This window comes from Podarcis liolepis (genome assembly GCF_965112155.1).
Source record: "Podarcis liolepis genome assembly, chromosome: 7".
NCBI lineage: Eukaryota > Metazoa > Chordata > Lepidosauria > Squamata > Lacertidae > Podarcis > Podarcis liolepis.
Genome location: NC_139561.1, coordinates 47044184 through 47066196, shown reverse-complemented (window position 1 = coordinate 47066196; position 22013 = coordinate 47044184). Strand labels below are relative to the sequence as shown.

The 22013-nt window shown below is 39.1% G+C and overlaps 1 protein-coding gene across 4 annotated transcripts; it reads right to left on the bottom strand.

The window, feature by feature from the left end:
- Positions 1–848: 848 nt before the first annotated feature.
- On the bottom strand, positions 849–20577 carry TERB1 (telomere repeat binding bouquet formation protein 1). Of its 4 annotated transcripts, none has more exons than XM_083514942.1 (19): positions 20450–20577; positions 17939–18002; positions 17383–17493; positions 17159–17287; positions 15568–15699; positions 14807–14867; positions 14599–14711; positions 14372–14494; positions 13144–13287; positions 11978–12109; positions 11124–11249; positions 10559–10716; positions 9025–9392; positions 8492–8556; positions 6191–6271; positions 5357–5527; positions 3788–3900; positions 3211–3420; positions 849–1168 (listed from the first exon to the last, which is right to left on the bottom strand). In XM_083514942.1, the coding sequence occupies exons 1-19, from the start codon at positions 20549–20551 to the stop codon at positions 1142–1144; spliced, it is 2430 nt and encodes an 809-aa protein (XP_083371068.1). In that variant the 5' UTR covers positions 20552–20577; the 3' UTR covers positions 849–1141. The 4 variants fall into 4 exon arrangements, with proteins under 4 accessions (XP_083371068.1, XP_083371071.1, XP_083371070.1 ...); XM_083514945.1 differs by lacking the exon at positions 20450–20577 and adding an exon at positions 19728–20033 and having other exon boundaries at positions 17939–18037; XM_083514944.1 differs by lacking the exon at positions 20450–20577 and adding an exon at positions 19464–19656 and having other exon boundaries at positions 17939–18037.
- Between the last annotated feature and the right edge of the window lie 1436 nt (positions 20578–22013).

Sequence of the window (22013 nt, the reverse complement as noted above, 5' to 3'; positions counted from 1 at the left end):
AAATATCAAGCAGTAAAATTAATGCTTTTAAATAAATAAACCATTCAGCCTGATCAAGTCTGCAACCACACACATTTTAATCTTGGATGAGGGAACTGACCTAGTATGTATTACAGAAACCTGGGTGGACAAGTTGGGGGTGTGACTGCTCTTACCCAGTTCTGTTCACCTGAGTATTTGGTTCAGAACCAGCATAGACTGATAGGGTGGGAGTTGCCATGATCCACACAGATTCCATCTCCTTCACCAGGAGGCCCCATGTGTTTGGAGAACAGATTTAAAGATACTGGATCAGAAACACAAAACTGGGATTCTACTGTTATATTATGCACCTCGCTGCCCAAAATTATTCCGCCTAAGCTAGCAAAGTTGGTTTCTGGGGTGGTACAGGAGAACCCCAGCACTGTTGTTTTGGGGTATTTAAACATTCAAATGGGGACCACCTTATGTAGAGCTGTTTGGGACTTCATGGCCACAACCATGGGGTTGTCCCCATACATCACTGTCCCAATGTAAGTGGCAGGACATGTTCTATGCCTAGTCTTTGTGACAGGGCATTTGGGGGTGGTGTTAAGAACCCTTCCCTGATATTCAAATGGTCCACACATGAAGACTGAATCCCTGAATGCTCTGGAGGATTTTCTAGCTGATAGATGGTGATTCTGTTGGAACTCAGGTTTCACTATGAAATGGCAGGGTGGAAAGGGTAATAGTAGCAATGGCAGGGAAGGATAAAAGGGGGGAAACCAGTTATACCTTAAATGCTTTTATCCACTGAGAAAGTGAAATGCCCTAATAAACACAAAATGCATATTTAAAGTATAATGATAAGTTTAGCAATAAACTTGTTTTTCATTTGTGTAACATTTTCATATTTATTTTTAAAGAACATTTATATCCAAAGCAAGTAAAAATACTGTAAGATAGAATAGTTACCAACTTTCTTGATTATACATATTGATAAATTATATTCAAAATAAATTTACTGATTAAAAGGACTTATAGCACACAAAATAATCAAGTACAAAAAGGAGTACACTCTTTAAAATAAAAATAATTATTACATTTTAAACAAACAAAAAAGAACCAACTTGTATGATGATCCTGTTTCCTTGACAGAATACACGTAACTTATAAGATGTCATATGTTTTTCTTGTTTTTATTTTTCTGTGAGAGAGAAGAGAAAAAAGGAAACTAGACAAGGCAAATGTCAGAGCATTGGCACAGACAAATATTTGTTATCAAGTTGTGATTCATATGGCTATACAGGCTGGACATATCAGGTGAGAGGAAGGTGTGTGAGAGAAGAATATGGCTTTTTTAGAGCTCCAGCTCTGTCAGTACTTTATGTTGTGTTAGCAGTCAGAGTCAACATTTGCTTACCTGACAATTTATGTGACCCTGATAAGGGCGGTTTCTGCCATATGTTAGCTGCATGACCAACTGAGGAGAAAGCCAGAACCAGTTGCACAGAAAAGCAGAGCTGCTGGGCTAGTTTTGGCAAGGGACATCAGCGGACTTTCTTGTATGGAGAAGGAAATGTAAACTGGGTGCAGAGGAGTGGGAAGAGCTCCCAGGCTAGTTCTGGGAAGGAGGCATCCCAGGCTTGGAACATCCACTTGTCAGGTGGCAATAGTAGTTTTGTGTAGAAAATTTCACAGGATGCCACAGTGCTGCTTTACATCTTGAATAACTTCCATCACCAAAGGAGAAAGGAACACTGGGCACAATTCCATTAAATGGGTGGAGCTAATCCAGGCCCTCTCATTGCTAAAGTACAGATCAGGTGTCTCTAACCCCTGGTCAGTAACATTCTCCCTGCTGAAATACAGAAGGTTCCATTGGTATTTGTGTTTCACCAACTCTTGAAGACATACCTGTTTGGACAAACATTTTCCTGCTATCCTGATTTGACTGCTGCTTTAACTGTTTTAACTATTGTGCTGTTCTGATGGGCTTGCTTAGGTATATATTTTAATTATGGATGTTTTAATGTAGTTGTTGTGCTAATTATTTTAATTACAGGTTGCTGTATTTTTATAATTGGCTTTACAGTACAGTGGTACCTCTGGATACGAACAGGATCCATTCCAGAGCCCTGTTTGTATCCAGAGCAGAATGCAACCTGCGCCTGCGCGTGCATGGGTCGCAATTTGCCACTTCTGCGCATGCGTGTGACATCATTTTGACTGTCTGTGCATGCGCAATCGGCGAAACCCGAAAACGCTCAACCTTAAGCAACTTCAAGCCGAGGTATGACTGTGTTATTCTTATTTTGTTGGCTTTTATTCGCTTGAAAATGGCTGCTTACCCGGTCACAGGGTGGGTGGCTGTTGCAGCCTGTTGCGCCAGGCCCCTCCCGCTTGGGAGCAACATCAGGGCTACGCAGCTGGCTGTTGGGGAATTCCCAGGCCAGTCACGGGAGATCGGTGGGCTTTCCCACCATAGGCTATTTGATTCCTGGCCAATCCAGCCGGGCCAGGTGGAGCCAATACGCCCAACCCCAGGACAAATAAATGAAACATTTATTTGCTTGAGAACAGCCTTGGTATTTCTTCTTGAAATGAAATGTACTATCTAAATGCTTTTATGGTAATGGTCTCATTGTAATGAGAGGCAGTGTGGTGTAGTGGTTAAGAGCAGTGGACTCATAATCTGGTGAACTGGGTTTGATTCCCTGCTCCTCCACATGCAGCTGCTGGGTGACCTTGGGCTAGTCACACTTCTTTTAAGTCTCTCAGCCTCACTCACCTCACAGAGTGTTTGTTGTGGGGGAGGAAGGGTAAGGAGATTGCTAGCCACTTTGAGACTCCTTAGGGTAGTGATAAAGCAGGATATCAATTCCAAACTCTTCTTCTTCATTGGTTATAAACAATAAAATTGATTGAAGTACAATCAATTAATATTATTGCAAAATACTATTGAGTCCCAGTGATGATATTTGGGTTTAATATAACCTTACTTTCATAGATTACACTTACAGAAGTAAATGGCTACTTGGATTCAAGTTCTAGTTTTTACTCAGTGAAAGCCACTCCCATTGTAGGGGCAAGTGTCATTATTTGCGTAGTCCTGCCTCCAACACTAATGGAGAACCACCATGCACTGAAGAGAAGTAATTTTCAAAGCCAGCCCAATGGTTCTTTCCTTTCCTCTCATCCTGTCCCAAAGGTGTAAAATACTAGCACAAAATTAATCTGAAATATTACCTGTAAGTGGCAGTATTTCTTAGCAAGGTCAACATTTGTCCTTCCCTTCTGAAACGGGTAAGTCCATAAAATTAAATTCCAATGATGGCCCATTTTCTTTACACCATCCAAAAGAAATCTTATTTCTTCTGACGTAAAATTTTTCCTAGTTCTCCGTTTGCTTTTTTCAACAGCTGCTGCAGGTATATCTGGCAGATGAATATCAGTTTCCTGCATTATTAATGAAAACAGTACACATTTGGCAGATGTGCCAGAGCTCAATGGTAACATGCATACAAGGAAATAAAGAAGGTCCTATGTTCAGTCTCAAGACCAACTCAAGCATTGTACAGGTATATATTCCCCCAAAGTGGGGCTACCAGAGCTTTGGTTAAACTGTTTGTTTGTTTGTTTGTTTGGTAACAATAGCTTGTGGTTTACGGATATCCTTTCACCAGTTATGAATAGTATTTATAAGTGTGCTGAGACCGGGTCTCAGTTTAGGCACTAACACTTATTACAAATAACACTGTCATATGTATTAGAACATATACACAAATGTAAACATGCAGAACATTTGCCATTGAGGTGTCCATACCCCATCTTTAAATGAGAAAGTATGATCTTCATTCAGATCCTGGTCTTTAATCCTGTGTTTCTGTTGGATTATTTGTTTCTTTGAATATGCATCCTGTTTTGTTTGAAGATCTGCTGTTTGAAACAAAACATTTGCTTATTTAAAATTACTGAAAGTTATGGAAGACAAAGGGCAGAGCTAGATTTTATGAGAGAAATGCAGGGCTCCCCAAATCCTGTGTTTTCCATCACAGCTATGGGGAACTTTTGGCCTTTCATATGTGGCTGATCTATGGCACTGGCTGTGCTTGTGGGGACTGATGGAAGTTGTAGTTCAGCAACATCTGGAGGGCCAAAGGTTCCACATACCTGCTTTATCATGATGCTAATTCTGGCATAGGCAACCTTTGTAGGGCAGATTTCGTGGGCAGGCTTAACCCTTTTTCCAGCTGCTGATTCTCCCCTGCAAAGGTCTCCCCTGCAAAGGTATCCCTTTGCAGTTATTTTACTGCCTCTCCCCTCCAGGTTTCATGATTAGTAGAAGCCTGGTTGCCACAAAAAATGAACCAGGGAGGGCTCTGGGAGGAGGAAATTCAGCTAACTTGGGGGATCTGTGGTTGAAGTCAGGAGATGACACATCCATTGAATTGAATTGAATTGAATTGAATTGAATTGAATATTGGCATATATTTGCATTCTAATTGCTTCTTTTATTTCTTTTATTTCTTACATTTTATATTATTGTATTAGAATTTAAACTATATGAAATATAATAAAATACAGTATATAAAAAATTAAAAGGCAATAAACATATACCGGTAATTAAAAATCATACAGCGTATTGCACAGCATACAGTGGTACCTCGCAAGACGAATGCCTCACAAGACAAAAAACTCGCTAGACGAAAGGTTTTTCCGTTTTCGATTTGCCTCGCAAGACGAATTTCCCCTATGGGCTTGCTTTGCAAGACGAAAACGTCTCGCAACTTTGTTTTCTTTGTCTAAAAACAAAGACATGTTTTGTTTATAAAGTTAATTTATTTTCCCTTCAGTTTTTGAACTGCTCTTTACAGTATGTGTGACTTTAAAGAGCAGTTAATAAACTGTTGTTGTACCAAATTTGGCTTTGTTTGGACTTTTTTTGACCATAGGAACGCATTAATTGATTTTCAGTGCATTCCTATGGGATTTCGTGCTTCGCAAGACGAAAAATTCGCTAGACGACAAAAATTGCGGAACGAATTAATTTCGTCTTGCGGGGCACCACTGTATAACAATTGCTGCAACAGGCAGAAAAATCATTAAGTGGTCTGCCAAGACCCTCAGCAATTTTCAAGTGGTCGGGGGGGGGGGTTGGAAACCACCAGTGGCGTAGCGTGGGTTGTCAGCACCCGGGGCAAGGCAAGTAATTTGCGCCCCCTAACCCATGGATTTGCGCCCCCTAACCTGTGGATTTGCGCCCCCTAACCCTAACCCCCAGATGTTGCACCCAGTGTGGCCGGCCCCCCCTGCACCCCCATGCTACGCCACTGGAAACCACTGGGCTTGAGCATGCTCCACATGAAATTTTATGAAAAATGATTACTATTACCATTACTGTCTGTAGAAGTATTCTTGCTAGCGATAATAGATCTTTTTATCTTCCTTTTATATTTCAGTTCAGTTTCTAGAGTAACTTTGTGTTGTTCACATAGATATTGACAAGACCGCAAAATCTTGCTAAAATTTCGGCTGTTTAAGGGAATTCCTACTGTTATGCAACCTGAAAGATATAGAATATTACTAAAATAGCATGTGACTCTTTAGAAAAAGCATTTTAAAAAGGATTTCAGGCTGAATTTTTCATATCTGCTTTTAGTAAATTGTGATTTATATATTCTGGTCTTTCCAGGTTTAACATCAGTAAATCTAGCAAGTGCTTTTTGGGAATTCATTGGTAAACCTAATATTGAACCAGTAAATTGAATAATAGAATTGTAGAGTTGGAAGTGGCCTTGTTATTGTTCAAATATTCAAAATTGTGGAGTGGGATTCTTCTTTGCTTAGATTTCCAAAACAAAATTGCTAATTTTTAAGACACAATACAAAGTGATTGCGTCTTTAAATGTAAAAAAAAATTCTGGCATTTTAAAGAAAGGAACTACAGTGGTACCTTGGGTTAAGAACTTAATTCTGTTCTTAACCTGAAACTGTTCTTAACCTGAGGTACCACTTTAGCTAATGGGGCCTCCCGCTGCCGCCGCACGATTACTGTTCTCATCCTGAAGCAAAGTTCTTAACCCGAGGTACTATTTCTGGGTTAGCAGAGTCTGTAACCTGAAGCGTCTGTAACCTGAAGCATCTGTAACCTGAGGTACCACTGTATCAGTTAGTGTCTAGAAGCCTAATTTAGGCTTCTTACAAAACAGAACAACAACAAAATCACCTGTGCACTGCAACTCTGCTATTTTAGAAGCAGACAGATTACAGTTTATCCTCCTGCTTGTTATTCTTGAACATAATGAATCTATAAAAGAGAAATGTTATTGGATTAATATGAAACATATGGTTAAGAATTCAGATGTTATGTATTTTATGTAGTTATAGACCATAACAACACAAATTAAGATAAAGATAAAAAAGGCATTAATTTGTTCAGTTGACAGTGATGCAGGAGCATGGAGTCCAAGTCCATAGCATCTTACATAGTTTCCAGAACTTCAAAATTTTATTACAATGTGTTGGAGGGACACACAAGTACCCCTTTAGTTAAGGTGGGTAGCCAACAAAAAAGTCCAACATTATGTCTCAAAATTCTTTTTATAAAAATGACACTTGTTAGGGTACGTCCATTATGGCATCAGCCTCAGCATCCAATTTTCAGCTTTGTGGAGCTTGAGTTACTACGACAGCCTTAACTCTGGTCTTAAAATAATTGAACACAACTGTGCTTATATTTTAAAGGCAACAGACATTTATATCATGAATAGTTTTAACATTAAAAAGTCATACTAGATTATGAAATTTAAGACAAATTCATCATTGAATATGTGATGGAGTAATAGTATTATTCCACACGGGCAACTACCGTATGTAGCATGCTTGGACAACATATAATGAACAATATACGTATAACATATTGGCTTTGTTTAGATGTTATCCTAAACCATAGTTTAGCGCCACATGCATTTTAGCACCACATGCATAAGCTATAGCATACCTTGGTCTCACACACTGCCTTCATTTTTTCATGCAGCCAAGGATGAGTTTGTATGCTTTTGCTTTTGCTTCTGCTTTCAGTTAAACACAGATTGCCATGTCATCCATACCTGGAATTGTAGTCAATACTAACTATGCTGCTTAGTTTCCAACAAGCCAGCATCATAACCTGTGGTCTGAAGTTGGTATGTTTGTAGTGTATCTTGATTTCTGTAAGGCTTTTCACAAAGCCTCTTGTGGTATAATTGGGGAGAAGCTTGTAAAATGTGGGCTGGATGAAGTTACTGTTAGGAGGATTTTGTAGCTGGTTGACTGAGCAAACCTAAAGAGTGATCACTAATTGTTCCTCATAATCCTCGGAAAAGTGTGACAAGAGGGATGCCACAGGGTTCTGTCCTAGGCCCATTGTTGTTCAACATATTTATAAATAACTTGGATGAAGGTACTGAGGAGATGCTCATCAAATTTGGAGACACACCAAACTGGGAGGGGTAGCTAACACTGCAGAAGACAGAATCGGAATTCAAGGTGACTGTAAGTTTGGAGAACTGGGCCATGAATTTCAAGAGAGACAGATGTAAGGTTCTAATAACCAGATGCACAAATATAAGATGGACAACTGTGAAAAGGATCTAAGGGTCTTAATAGACCACATGATTAACATGTGTGGTGCATGATCAACAGTGTGATGCAGCAGTAAAAAAAATCTAGTGTCCAGATCAAGGAAAGTAATAGTGCCTCTCTATTCTGCCTTGGTCAGACAGCAACTGGAGTACTGTGTCCAGTTCTGGGCACCACAATTTAAGAAGGATATTGACAAGCTGGAATGTGTACAGAGGAGGGAAACCAAGATGATCAAGGGTCTGGAAACAAAGCCTAATGAGGAACAGTTGAGGGAACTGAGTATGTTTAGTCTGCATAAGAGGAGATATGATAGCCATCTTCAAATATCTAAAGGGCTGTCACATAGAGGACAGAGCAAACTTGAAGTCCTGAACCAATGTCTTCAAGTTAGAAGAAAGGAGATTCTGACTAAATATCAGGAAGAACTTTCTGACATAAGAGCTGTTCAACAGTGGAATGGACTCCCTTGGGAGGTTGTGGATGCTCCTTCCTTGGAGGTTTTTAAGCAGAAGTTGGATGGCCCATCTGTCATGGATGCTTTAGTTGAGCTTCCTGCATTGCAGGGATGGGGGTGGATAATTAGATGAGCCTCAGGATGCCTTCGGACGCTATAGTTTTATGAACCACAGTGTGTTGCTCCAACCAACACAACAAACCACTTTTAATCAAATGTAAAAAGCAAAAGGTTGTGACTGCTTCTTTTGGCTATGCAGGAGAGTAGAGAAGGGACCAAGTGCACAAGCCCAAGGCTTAAGCATGATGTGCAAATGCAACCACTAAGTATGGTATATGGTGAAGATATATATGTGCTTATTTTTCATCCAATTTAAAATAAACTAATTTCTAACAACGATCAACTTAGTAAAATGTCAGAAATTGAACACTTTTGATTAACAGTACCTACCTGTATTTTGTACCAGTTGAGTTCTTCTTTTACCTGCAATATCTGTCTGTTTACACAATAATTCACTAAAAGGATAAGAAAGACATTCTTAAAACTTGACCTAATATATATTTCATTGTGTTGTATCATGCTTCTCGACCCCCACAATTTCCCACAAAGCACTGCAGTGAATAATGCTAACCAGGGAAGGGGGGGCATGTTTCATATGCACATTGAAGCTTGGGATAATTTTATTTATTGTCTGCATTTATCTGATATAAATCATTTTCTTACACTTTGCTTCAAATAAAAATTATTAGGGTAGCTTCCACACATGAGGCTATTCCAGTAGCCATGAAGAAGTTCAAAAGCTGAAAGTAAAAGGTTTCATTTTGAAAGAGGCCTACAGCTCCCTGTATATTCCAGATGGAATTTCAGTCCATTAGAGTTCATGACAAAGTTTAATAATATTAAATGCAGTTTGCTAATTTGATTCACAATCAGGATTTAAAAGTATCAATTTAAAATTGTATGTAAGATCCAAAATGCAATACCTTAGTTGTACTTCAGACTTGCTAGATTCACCAACAGTGTTTTTATCTGTAATATGTTTATGTTGGTGGGTCATGTTGGGTGTCCTCATTTTATCAGCTGCATGAAGATTAGGTTCATTTCGACTGACTGACGCATCAGTTGGATTCCTATGGGCAGGCTTTAGAAATTCATTCTTTGAATAGTCTTTTACAAATGTAGTAGCAATCGGTTTAGCAGACATAGAATCTAGTAATTGTTGGTTCACTTCTGTATGTGTTATGTCACTTGAATTTGGCTTGCTTGCATTTTCTTTAAGATGCATAGGGGTAGTCTGCAGGATCACTTCTTTCGGAATATCATCAATTAATATTTGTCTTCTCACTTTTTTCTGTGTTTTAAAAAATAGCAATTGAAGGTCATACAAAATACATCCAGTGGGTGGGGGAGGGTGGAAAAACATGGCTACTTATATTGAAGGTTCAAGGCAGGGATGATCAACTCAGGGAGTTGACTTGACCTAGTTTCACACCTAGTCATAAAAGCCAAACTTTGTGGGTTAGAATGAAAACATCACTCAAACCCATTACTTCTTTCATAATCTTATTTAACATTTCAGGTATGTATTTTTCCTGTGTTTTTTCCCTTTAAGTTGAAGTCAATTTTAATTTGCTGAACTCAGTTCTTGTTTTGACAATTGCATCTTGGTTCCACAATTTTAATATTACTGCATATATACTTTGAAGCAAGAAGTATTTGTCAAATTCAGGTCAAATTGTTGTTGTTGTCTTTTCATGCTCAAGTCCCTTCAAAACAAGCAGCTGAAAATACTGCATAAAAACAAGACTGGGGCATAAAAATAATGAAACCTAAGAAATCATCCAACACAAACAAGACTTAGCGTTCCAAAGCATTTCAGAATGTGTAAACAGATAAGGAAGATGTTTCTTCCTGTGATATCCTAACCTTCACCAATCAAATTAAAATATTTTTTAAAATTTATAATTCTCTACTGGAAATAACTGGAATTAAATTACTGAGGGAAAGCATGTGATCACAGAAGTTCATGTTGAATCACCATGACTATGTGGCTGAAGACGGGGGAGCAATAATTTTACAGGTGGGTAGGATATTTTATCTGAAGTACTATAAGTAGCTGAAATATGTTTGCATAACAAAGAATGGTCATGTTTGTGAATTTACACAAGCTAGGAATACTAGAATAGAAACAAACATCTTTAGCTAAAAAGTGAAGCCAAGACAGGATGGAAGCTTGAAAAAGGTGCTATTCCCCACAGAAGGCATACCATAAACTTGTTTTTGCTAGCCCTACCTTCTGGACTGACTGGGAGGAATAACCCAGATGATGATATCCTCCTTCCACCACAGGAAAATAGTGGGGGGGGGGCATTAAAAAAACTACTTACCAGATTTATGCTTCCCTTTTTATAATTCACTCAGACACCATTTTCTTGCATAGAACTATTCCTCTGTTTTTAACATACTGCATCCGTTCTTATTTTTTAAAAAACAACAACCAAAAAAACAAAGAACCACCTGGTCATTTTCAAGTCCTTCGATTCTATGTAAAATTTCTTTGGCTTGGTCCCAGTAGTCATCAAGGATCATCTCTCTGTTCTGCCAATCAACCTTCAACTGTTCTGCATCATCCAGTTTTAATGAATGTTTTCCTAACTTCAGTGACAACTTCTCAGCTTTAGGAAAAGTTAGAATAAGGCAAGGTAAGCTAGCTTTATAAAAACAGAATTATATTTCATGCTACATGCCAAAGTCTTAAAATATTGGGTCCCAATGAGAGTGAATTATTTAAGATGTGTTTTATTTTGCCTTTTACATCTGTCTGCAGTATCTAAAGGACCTTATACAAATACAGCCCCAGACATACTTCCTTCATTAATATTTCTGCTTCATCAAGGGAAGATGGAAGCAAGAAGAGATCAAATTAAAAAGTAGAAGAAAGTGGGTAGGGAAGCTCTAACCTGGGTGAAATAGGAAATTTTGCAGACAAAGCAAATGGTCAAGTAGCTAATGGGCAAGAAGATATCCATAAATCTGCCCTATAAGTTTTTTAAAACAGTAATGAAAATAATGATAATCTTACTGATCTGTTTGCAATTTTGCAGCACAAAGGTAGCAGCCTTATTTAGTTCTTCATCCTGCGATTCAGTTAGTGCCTGAATCATAAGTGGAAGGCCATTGTTCTTGACCAGAGCAAATTGATTTTCCTCTATAAAAAAAAATACCATTAGTTTCTTGGAACATATTTGTCCAAACTGTACAGTTGTAACAGTACCTCTTATCATATTTGGAAGAATAAGCAATAAAATTACAATGGGATAAAGTTATATTGAATTTTCAGCCCAACTTCAGTTAGTCATATCTAACTTATTTGCATACACTCAGTAACATGCTGTAGTGTGACTTCATTTGCATGAATCTGTCCTATTAGTTTTAATGGAAATATTGCATAGTGCCTTTTTAAGACTTCAGTGTTAAAGCAGAAATTTATACTTAGCTACCACTAATAACTCTAACTTGGCTTTGACAGTTGATTATCAGGATTTTGTAGAAGTTCCTAGATCCTGCACTAGAAATAACCACTAATGAAAAAGGTGCCTAATCATAATCCTTTTTATAGTACAAACGTAACCATGTTTACTTAAAAGTAAGTTTCACTGAGTTCAATGGGGCTTAGTCCCAGCTAAGTGGATATAGGATTGCAGCCTAAATATAGTAAGTTTCAAAATGATGACTTTTTTTATTTGTTATTTTATTTCAATGAGGGATAAAGCAGCTTGTTAAAACCAACCATGCATTACTGTAGCAACATCAGGTTTGGTATCTTCATAGGTTATTATTAAGTACAGCAATTGTGCACTGTAATTCTAATACAAACTACATTTGAATGCAACATCTAACATGTTCAATTTAAGAAAGATAGAACCAGTATCCTACCGCAGCCATCTGTACAATGTCCAAGGGTAAGTATAATACTATTTTTTTCTCCCAGATCCAGATGTTTGTAAGAAAGCAGTGTTAGGAGATTTGGCACAATATTATACCTTGACAGGTTAATTCCAACAGCAGCTATTGGTACAAAATAAATTTAAAAGGAAAAAACACCCATTAAACTCAACATGCAGTAAAGAAACATACAGTGGTACCTCGGGTCAAGTACTTAATTCATTCCGGAGGTCCGTTCTTAACCTGAAGCTGTTCTTAACCTGAAGCACCACTTTAGCTAATGGGGCCTCTTGCTGCCGCCGCGCCGCCAGAGCACAATTTCTGTTCTCATCCTGAAGTTCTTAACCCGAGGTACTATTTCTGGATTAGTGGAGTCTGTAACCTGAAGCGTCTGTAACCTGAAGCGTATGTAACCCGAGGTACCACTGTACTTTTATAGAGTGCCTGTTCCACCCTTTCTTCAAGTTATCTCAAGCTTTCATCCAATACCAGGTACAACACTTAACTACAAGATTTGTGAGGACTGGGAATTAGAAGAATTTGCAACTCCCTTCCCCTCCTTGCAGGATCCTTAACTTACCAGTATTTTGATGATATTTAATGTTTGTCATGTTAATAAATAAAGTCAGAAGCCAAGGCAGATCCTGGTAATATAAGTAATGAATAATCTGAGAATACCTAATTCTATAGGGAAGGGACATGGGTGGCGCTGTGGGTTAAACCACAGAGCCTAGGACTTGCTGATCAGAAGGTCGGTGGTTTGAATCCCTGCGACGGGGTGAGCTCCCATTGCTCGGTCCCTGCTCCTGCCAACCTAGCAGTTCAAAAGCACGTCAAAGTGAAAGTAGATAAATAGGTACCACTACGGCGGGAAGGTAAACGGCGTTTCCGTGCGCTGCTCTGGTTCGCCAGAAGCGGCTTAGTCATGCTGGCCACATGACCTGGAAGCTGTACGCCAGCTCCCTCGGCTAATAAAGCGAGATGAGCGCCGCAACCCCAGAGTCAGCCACAACTGGACCTAATGGTCAGGGGTCCCTTTACCTTTACCTTAATCCTATAGGGAGGCATGGACCTAACTAGAGCCTGGATGCACCCTTACAAGCTTCACTTTCTGTTAATATGTTTATATCAAAAGATATTTCAATCTGTTCACTCACAGTTGTCGGCAATACAGGCATCAATCGTTTTTGTCACCACTACTGCAAGTTTCGTGCTTGCAACTGAATTGTGTCTCAATTTCACAAGAAGCTCATCCAAAACAGCTAATCCACCAACAGAAACAAAAAATTGCTGCATTCTTGCTTGAAGAAACAAAACAAACCATAACAATTACCAGTCATGCTTCTCTCATAGTTTGCTTTAAGCTAAAGTTTTCCAGGCTTTCTGTCAAATGCAGAAGGTCTCCAGTTCAATCCCAAGCATCTCCAGGTAGGGCTGGGAAGGACCCCTGTCTGAAATCCTGGAGACACTCCAATGCAGTGTAGATGATACTGAGCTGGACAGATCAGTGCTCTGACTCAATGTAAGAAAACTTTTATAAATTAATTTTAAGAGAAATTATTCACAAAAATTACTTTTATCATGATCTCAATTCATCCCTTCCTCAAATTGTTTCCTGCAGCAACCATTCCATCTGGTTATTACAAACCCTCCAGCATTTCAGATGAAAATAGGGACGTCCTATTCCATAATAATCATTTTACTATTTACATCCCACCCATCTGACTGGGTTGCCCCAGCCACTCATGTTGGTTTCCAACATATATAAAAACATAATAAAACATTAAACATTTTAAAACTTCCCTATACAAAGTTGCCTTCAGATGGCTCGGGGGTCGGATAATTCCATGCCCTCCATAATTTCTCTGATAAAAATAGGGACATCCTAAGGAAAAGCAGGGCATTCTGCCAGCTTCTGTAAATCCAGCATTGTATCTGGAAAATAGGAACACTTGGAAGGTCTGTTATTATATAACACTATGAAAGAGCTGGTACCTGAATGTACTGTTTTTCCTCTGAGTTCTCTGTTTTGTATCAAGACTGAAAGCCATTATTTTAAACTCTAAACTGCCCTGAATGCTTTGGTAGAAAGGCAACATATATATATTTACTATTTTAACAAATGAATATATAGCGATTTCTAGAAAATGCAATACAAGCTGGAGAGGATGTGTCAACTCACTGTGCCATGGAAAAGCCCTGCCCTCCTCTCTTTAAAGCAACTTCCACTGTAAGTTCTAGAATTTGAAGATGATAATATCACCAAAGTAGTTGCCCTATTTCTGTACAGAAGATGCATGAAATTAAGCACTAGAAATGGCCAAAGAAATCCCAGCAGGCTTTTCACTGAAAAATAATGTGCTGGTACAATGCTTAGATACTTACAGTTATTTGCAACTGTGAGCCCAATGAATGAACATACTGGGCGAACTATCTCAGGCTTTATACTACTTTGCAGCCAGTCTTTTGCATGAGGAAAAACCAAACTGCAAAATTTCTGATTCTCCTCTGTTGATGACAAAACAATGGCACACTTAGATCTGCATTGAAAAATACTTGTATTTTCTGTCATCAAACAAATAATGAAAGGAAATCTTTAACAAAAAAATTACCATTCTGGGGATTATTTACACTTGCACAGAGAGCACTGCAAGTTGAAGACCACAGATGATATTCGTTAATTTTTTGATCCAAAAGTTTCACATCACATACTGAAAGACTTGTTCTGTTAGGAAATTAAAACAAAAACATAACAAATAGCAATTAAAGCTTGGGGGAGGAATTTTCAGTTTAGTACATCATTCTTGCTTTATTACTTACCTGAATAACTGAAGCAGAGCGTTAAGGCAACCAGACTCTCTCGCACACATCTGCCCACACCCTATAAAATGACCACATTTTGGCATGTAAAGATTTAAAATAAAATATATGAAGTATTTCAAATATCATGCAATCAATAATTCAGTGAAATCTTAGAACTGTTTCACACATTATGTGGTATGAAGCATGCTTGTCACTGAGGGCCTCTTTAGACACTTTTTATTGTGCATTCATGACAATTTGTGCTCATGATGCTAGCAGGGTGGTCATAAGTGATCTTACTTTGTGAGGGATAAACTACAGTACCCAGAATTCTTTGTGGGGAAAAAGGTATAGCATGTACACAGCATGGTAGCATTGGGGAAGCATCTCAGAAAAAACTAAAGCAGAATAAATCAACCAGTAATGCACTTTATTGTGTCAAGGATATGTTGCTGAACACACCTACAATCAATCACATGTCTGCAGGGGCCCTGAGTATGGAATAGCAGCTAAACTTAAAATGTAATATATGAAATATATAGACCATAGTGATTTATGCACTGCTAAAGCTGAGCATATCCTTAGAAAATATAGTAGTTAAACTTGCTTAAGTACCTGTGAATAGCAATAGGATTTATAAGCACATTTCTGTGAATGTAAGTCTAATTGACCTAATTGCAGTTAATATTCATCTGGAGGCTACTCATCATAATTTAAATTGTGTTTTTGTGTGTGTAACTGCAATTTCCTTACATGCAGCGGGGGGGGGGGGGACTTACTGTTATTTGAAACCAGTGCTATTAAGAAATAAACAGACATTCTTTTCAAATTCACACTGGAATCGTTATTAGTTAGGTGTCTGTGAAGGTCTTCAAATGATCCAGAAGTGCATAACGTCTGTTGGCAGAATACTGAAACAAAATAGATATTCCTCTGAGAAATCTACGTGTTATATTACATTAAATTTAATAAAGCAAACAGAATCAAACTTTCTTATAAATTCTACAATAATTGTAGGTATCTGTATCAGTCTGTTGGGGGGAGGGATTCAAATAATAGTAGCCCTTGAAGATTAAAAAATCTCAGTGTTGCCATTTTAATGGCAGAGTTGTGTCCATTTCTCCTTTTGTATAGACGCTGACCTATTTCTACTGACTGCCAAAATATTTTTTGGCTACAAGGTGGGTGAAGCTCAGAGCAGGGGACACTTAAGGAACATATGTAACAGTGGGGGCCAGACATTTATACACAACTTGCCCCAGTGCTGTTCAAAATCTAAATGAACCCACTGGAAGTGGTTATTTGTAGTACACTGATGACACCCATCTCTGTTTCTCTATATTATCTGAATGTACAAGCCTTTAACTGATGTTTGGATGTGGTGGTGTGATAACGAAGACTGAAGAGTGATCAGATGGAGACTCTATGGACAGAGGTGTCCTGCCTGGTGGGGCAGAGCCTCAGTGCTAGCTTCCTGCCAAGAGTGCTGCCACAGGGGAAAGGGGAAAGGCGGCAGGGAGGTCAAAATGATGCAGGCACACTGGCGGAACCAATCCCAAACTTCCACTCATGAACGTAAGAAAATAAGCAGAGCCTTCTGTGCCAGGCCAATTACCCACCTAGTCCAGCATCTTGTTTTCATAGTGACCAACCAGATGTCTGAGGAAAACCAGCAAGCAAGACCCAAGCACAAGAACGTTTGCCTTCCTGTGGGTTTCCCACAACTGGTATTTAGAAGCATTATTGCCCTAGCCTTGTCTGCTGTTTTCAGTTTTGTTTCTCAAACCAACTTCCTGCTGATTAGAGTCCTTAATATGTTCCTAATTCATCCCTAGCCAGGATGTGAACACTTTAGCATAAGGTAAGGAATCCCTGCACCATCAACACATAAATGAATGAAACTGCACTGATGTGAACAGTTTGTGGGGAAAGAGCTGTGAAATGCATAGGAAATGGGGGAAGAACTTCACTGAAGGTGGCAATGTGAACACAGCCTAAGAGTGTTTTTTTACCAATTTTGGCTGGTGCACCTGTTCCTGAATAAGCACAGCCTGACCACAGGAAGCTATATATTTGTAACCTCAGTATTGGATTACTGCAATGTGCTCTATGTGGGGCTGCCCTTAAGATTGCTTCAGAAGCTGCAGCTAGTTCAGAATGCCATGGGTAGGTTGAAAGGGGAGCATGTAATGCACCTACTGAAGAAGCTGCACTCACTGCCATTTTGCTACAGAGTCAAATTTTAGCCTTTGTTGTTAGTATATGTACTTGAAAACTATAGTCTTTTGAAGAAATGAAGCAAAACATGAAAACTTAGTATCTTCAAATGTGATAATATAATGATATGAAAAGAATACAATTGTGCATTACCATTACTCTCAGCTAAACCTCCTAATGTAAATAAGGCAGCTTCCTTTACCATGCTGTGCACACTTGACTTTGCAAGGTCATATACAAACATCAAACCACCTATTTCTCGAAAATAATCACTTGCATCACCTAGAAAAGACAGAAACAATGGGGAAAGTGTCAACTTTTAAAGGAATATATTTTAATAAAACATGGAGCAATGCAACTAGAACTCAACATCTTACTGTTTTGTTGACAGGCCGAATAAATAGTAACCAATGCCTCTTTCTGCGTAGTAGGATGATCCATTTGATATTTTAGACATTCAAGTAGTAAATTCAGATCAGTTTTCATCTCTATAAGGATAAAGCAAATAGTTTTTCAAATTATTTTACATAAATTTTATTTTCATACACAATTAAAACTGCTGATTAATTAACAGCCAGAGTCCCATTACCCTTGGGCAATCCCAACAGAGCTGGCTCAAGAGTCCAGTAGAATCTGTGCTAGCCCAGTCCAGCCCCCTTTCCCAGCCCCCAAAACCACATTTTGGGAGTTTCCACTGGCTAGCACCAGTTAGGTGAGCACATTGAGCACTCCTCATTTATGGGGTTTCTCAGTGACATATGTCAGTGGAGTCAGGCAGTTCTAAGCAGAAGGACATCTTCAACATTGTAGATCAGGTACTTGGATCTCTGCAAAATACTATATCTTTTTCTTACTTCCATTTGAAGACTAGCCTTGCAGACTGCTAAAATAATGAAAAGTAGCATGGATATAAAATAATTTTGGCATATTTACCACATGGTATTTTCTGATCTTTTCCATTTTCCATTTTGACTGTATTATTTTCCTTAGCCTTTAACTGCAAAACAGAGGAGGGGCGGTTGTTCACTGTCTCTGTTATCAAAGCATAATTCTGGATTTTTAAAAAGAAAATTAAGGAAAGTAAATTCAGTTTAATAAAATCTAACATTTGAATTAATGTTGATTACCACTTCTACAGGAGCACAACATACTCAAGATCACCTAACATGCATGCATAATATATGAAGAGATGAAAAGTAAATAATTTTTATTCACCCTTCATGGATGGTGTGGCACATCTAGTTTATCAGTGTTTAGAACCAAACTGAGGAATTACTCCAAATTAATTAGCACATACTGCAAATAGATAATTTTATTTACTGTATTAAATTTTCCCCCACCCTTCTGTCCATATGAACCTAGAGTGGCACTAAATCAACTAATCTAGAAACAAATTTGAGATTATTAGCATCTTTATTGTTTTGAGAGAAACAAATAGTTTCTAAAAGTTTCTGTTAAACTTCTGGAACTAGTGTCTTTGCCCAACCCACTGGCAAGTAAAGTTGTAATTATTTTGAAGACCATGAAGAACAAGAGCTGGCAAAAACACACTTTAATCTCCTGAGTTTGTACAGCATATTACCTCCACAATATTAAATATAAATAAAGTGCAACATATTTTACAGAGACAGTTTTGATTATGGTATAAGTGTTTTGATTATGGTATAAGTGTTTGTAGAGCAGAGGTTACTTCCATATTATTGAGGTTTAAATAATAACAATAACTTTTACAATAAAGAAATAAACTTTTTTTTTGTTACTCTATTTAATCTAACTGGATTCATGTACCATTTTGAGAACATTCTCAAGTTAAGCTCTTGTGTTCCTGAACTTAATGACTTTAAAATCTATTACTGATTGGCCAGGAAGTTGATTTATTGATTCTTAACTCATGTATCAGAGAGAAGCCTGTCGTTTCTCAGCCTGATCTGCTTCAAAGGCTTGTTCTGAAGTGAGGCAACCCATATACACATTGCCTTGTGTGTGGTAGGTGGGGTCAAGACAAATAAGTGAATATTCCTGCATTGCAGGGGGTTGGACTAGATGACCGTTGGGGGTCCCTTCCAACCCTACAATTCTCTGAAACACAAAAATAATAAAAACATGTTCGGAAGGGTAGCTATGAAAAGTCCTCTGCAGCAAAAAAAACCAGCCATGTCTTCTGGCACTTTAAGGATGTGCAGATTTATCATGATTCACATAATAATGCTGTATGGAATAACATGGGATTGTAATTCTATCTTTTATATTTATTCGTGGTGCTTTTAAAGGCGAGGAAATAAACGAATACTTAGCATGGAAGGAACAAGAAAGTGCCAGCGACTTTCTTCCTTTCCCCCTTTCTGACAGGAACCTGCCCATGGACGTAGTCAGGATTTATCTGGGATGAGGGGGAGGGGCCAGAACCGAGTTATCTGCCACGCAATTAGTCAGTTGCCAAGAATTTCTATTTATTTACTTGATTTAGGGGTCCCCCTAAATGTACGCCCATGAACCTGCCGTTACGCTCAAAAGGCGTCCCAGGTTGAGGGGGGAAGACGTGCCCTGACTGACACATCACTATCGTAGCACTGGCGGCGCCCCTCTAAGCAGAAGAGGCTTCTCCTTTTCGCAGCCAAGGCGACGACACTCCGCTCAGTAAAAGGAGATACTCGCTACCTGGGAAGCCTCGCAAACGCCGCCCGCCACCCCCCCCCCCGGGCGGCTAAACCTGAAAACTCACCGGCCGAGTTTTTCCCGCCTAAATGAAACTCCGTTTGTGAGGAAAGGTGGTGGGCGAGCGAAGGAGCCGCTCGGCCCGCCTCATTTATTACCCCCTTCCCCCGGCACGGTTTGCCTCAGCTGCGGCGCCGAGCCTCGGCTTCATTGCTTCCTTTGGAGCTGAGCGCTCCCACCTGGGCCAAGCGGGCTTCACTCTCTCCAGCTGGTGGGCCGCCTCCGATTAGGGAAATAAAACACTTGTCATAACCAACTCATGAGCTGGATATTAAACTGAGGCTGCAATCCGAACATGCTTTACTGGAGAGAAAAAAACCCCGTACAAACCTATATACAGTGATACCTCAGGTTACATACGCTTCAGGTTACGGACCCCGCTAACCCAGAAATATTACCTTGGGTTAAGTACTTTGCTTCAGGATGAGATCAGAAATTGTGCTCCGGCAGCGCGGCAGCAGCAGGAGGCCCCATTAGCTAAAGTGGTGCTTCAGGTTAAGAACAGTTTCAGGTTAAGAACGGACCTCCGGAAAGAATTAAGTACTTAACCTGAGGTACCACTGTATATGACTTAAGGCTTCACAAGTCCGATGAGGTGTACTTTGCGTGTAGGATGGAATGACCTATCATATAAAATATACTACTGTTTTTCCCTTCAGAAATCTTAAAAGGTGTGGAATACCCTTCACCTCAAAACGTGCTTTATGGCTATTTCTTCTTCAGTATTACTTTTCTGGTGGCATCCTCATCTCTTGAGACTTGAGGGCTCAGAGGCTCCAGGCATCCCCAAACTCTGCCCTCCAGTTGTTTTGGGACTACAACTCCCATCATCCCTAGCTAACAGGACCAGTGGTCAGGGATAATGGGAATTGTAGTTCCCAAACAGCTGGAAGGCAGAGTTTGGGGATGCCTGGGTCAGACTCTCCAAGAGACTCTTCTGCAGTCAGCACTCTCAACTAGATTAATTTTTTTTTAATTGGGAGATTGGGAATGCTCTGAGATGTAAATGGGTACAAATCAAAATCACGTTAGTACAAAATATCATGTGTAGTACACACACGAAGAGACCAAAAAAAGTCAGAAATGAAACATTAGAACCTCCTTGAGCCCATAGAACAGAGCTAGTTTTTCTTCTTAGTAAACCTGCCACACCTCTAATCACACCCCTACCATTGTTACAAAGTAGGTCACATTTCAGAAGGACCAGCATAGAATTAGCTAGATTCAATTTTTATCCTACATTTAGTCCCCCAAACTCAAGAGTAATGGTTTCCCTTCTCTCCCCACACCTCAGTCTTACTCCATATTTAATGTCTTTGGTAAGGTTACCAGATTTTTTTCAGTGAATCCGGGACACTTTTCAATTTCCTACTACAGTAAATAGATGGATTTTGTCAGGGGACTGATTTGTAAATCCGGGGACATCTGGTAACCTTAGTCTTGGGGGATAAAAGTCCCAGGGTAGTTCTCATCCTGCCTCTGAACACTCATTGGAAGTGCCCCTGAAGCTTAACTTTCAATGCTGAGGTTTAGGATCAAGGTGTCAGAATGTAAATTGCTCATTTTACTTGCTAGCCTGTGCCATTATTTTTTTTAAAAAAATTGTGTTCCCTCCCCATCAGTAACATTTACCATAAGTTTCATGCCCTACTATTGAGCTTCAAGAGGCATGGAGTGGTGCAGTTTTAGAATCCAGACACAGCTCTGGATCTAAGCCTGTAAAATCAACACCTGTTTTCCAGTATTTTAAAACCACAAAGTCACCCCACATATTTTTTTCAGGAAGGGGGTCACTTCAGAGGTGTGTTTTAAATATGGGAATTATTTCACCTCAGGTCAGACTTCCAGGTCTACTAGTTGGTGAGGAAGTAATTAATGTGCCATCCAGCCGTATTGGTTTGTCCATGAAAAATAAGGTGTACAAGTAATGCATGCACATGCACAAAGGTGCCTAATTCACATGAACAAAGATCACACATGAAAATGCCTCCACTGAAAAGCAGGGTGAGGCAATCCACAAGCTTTGATCTTTATTGGGTTGTTTTCACACATTTATTTTAAACACCAAGTGATAAAAATCCATATGTGAACACAAAGGAGCCACCTCTGCAACAGTGATAAGTTCAATTCACACAAAGCACTGGAACTGCAAGCAGATGGTAAATATTAAAATCTCATAGAAACCTGCTCACCAAATAAAACATTTCATTTTACCTACTTAGTATGCCTTTTGCTTTAACAGAGCCAATACTATTAGCTATAGTCGACATGTCCAGCATGCCACAGCACCAAA

Bases quoted from the DNA above. Each gene is read 5' to 3' on its own strand.
- TERB1 (XM_083514942.1), bottom strand. From the start codon at position 20,551: ATGATGGGAGTTGTAGTCCCAAAACAACTGGAGGGCAGAGTTTGGGGA. The intron at 14,868-15,567 runs GTAAGTCCCCCC...GTCATTTTATAG, and splicing joins AGCACTGGTTTCAAATAACA to GGTGTGGGCAGATGTGTGCG. The intron at 5,528-6,190 runs GTGATTTTGTTG...TATATCTTTCAG, and splicing joins AGCAGAGTTGCAGTGCACAG to GTTGCATAACAGTAGGAATT.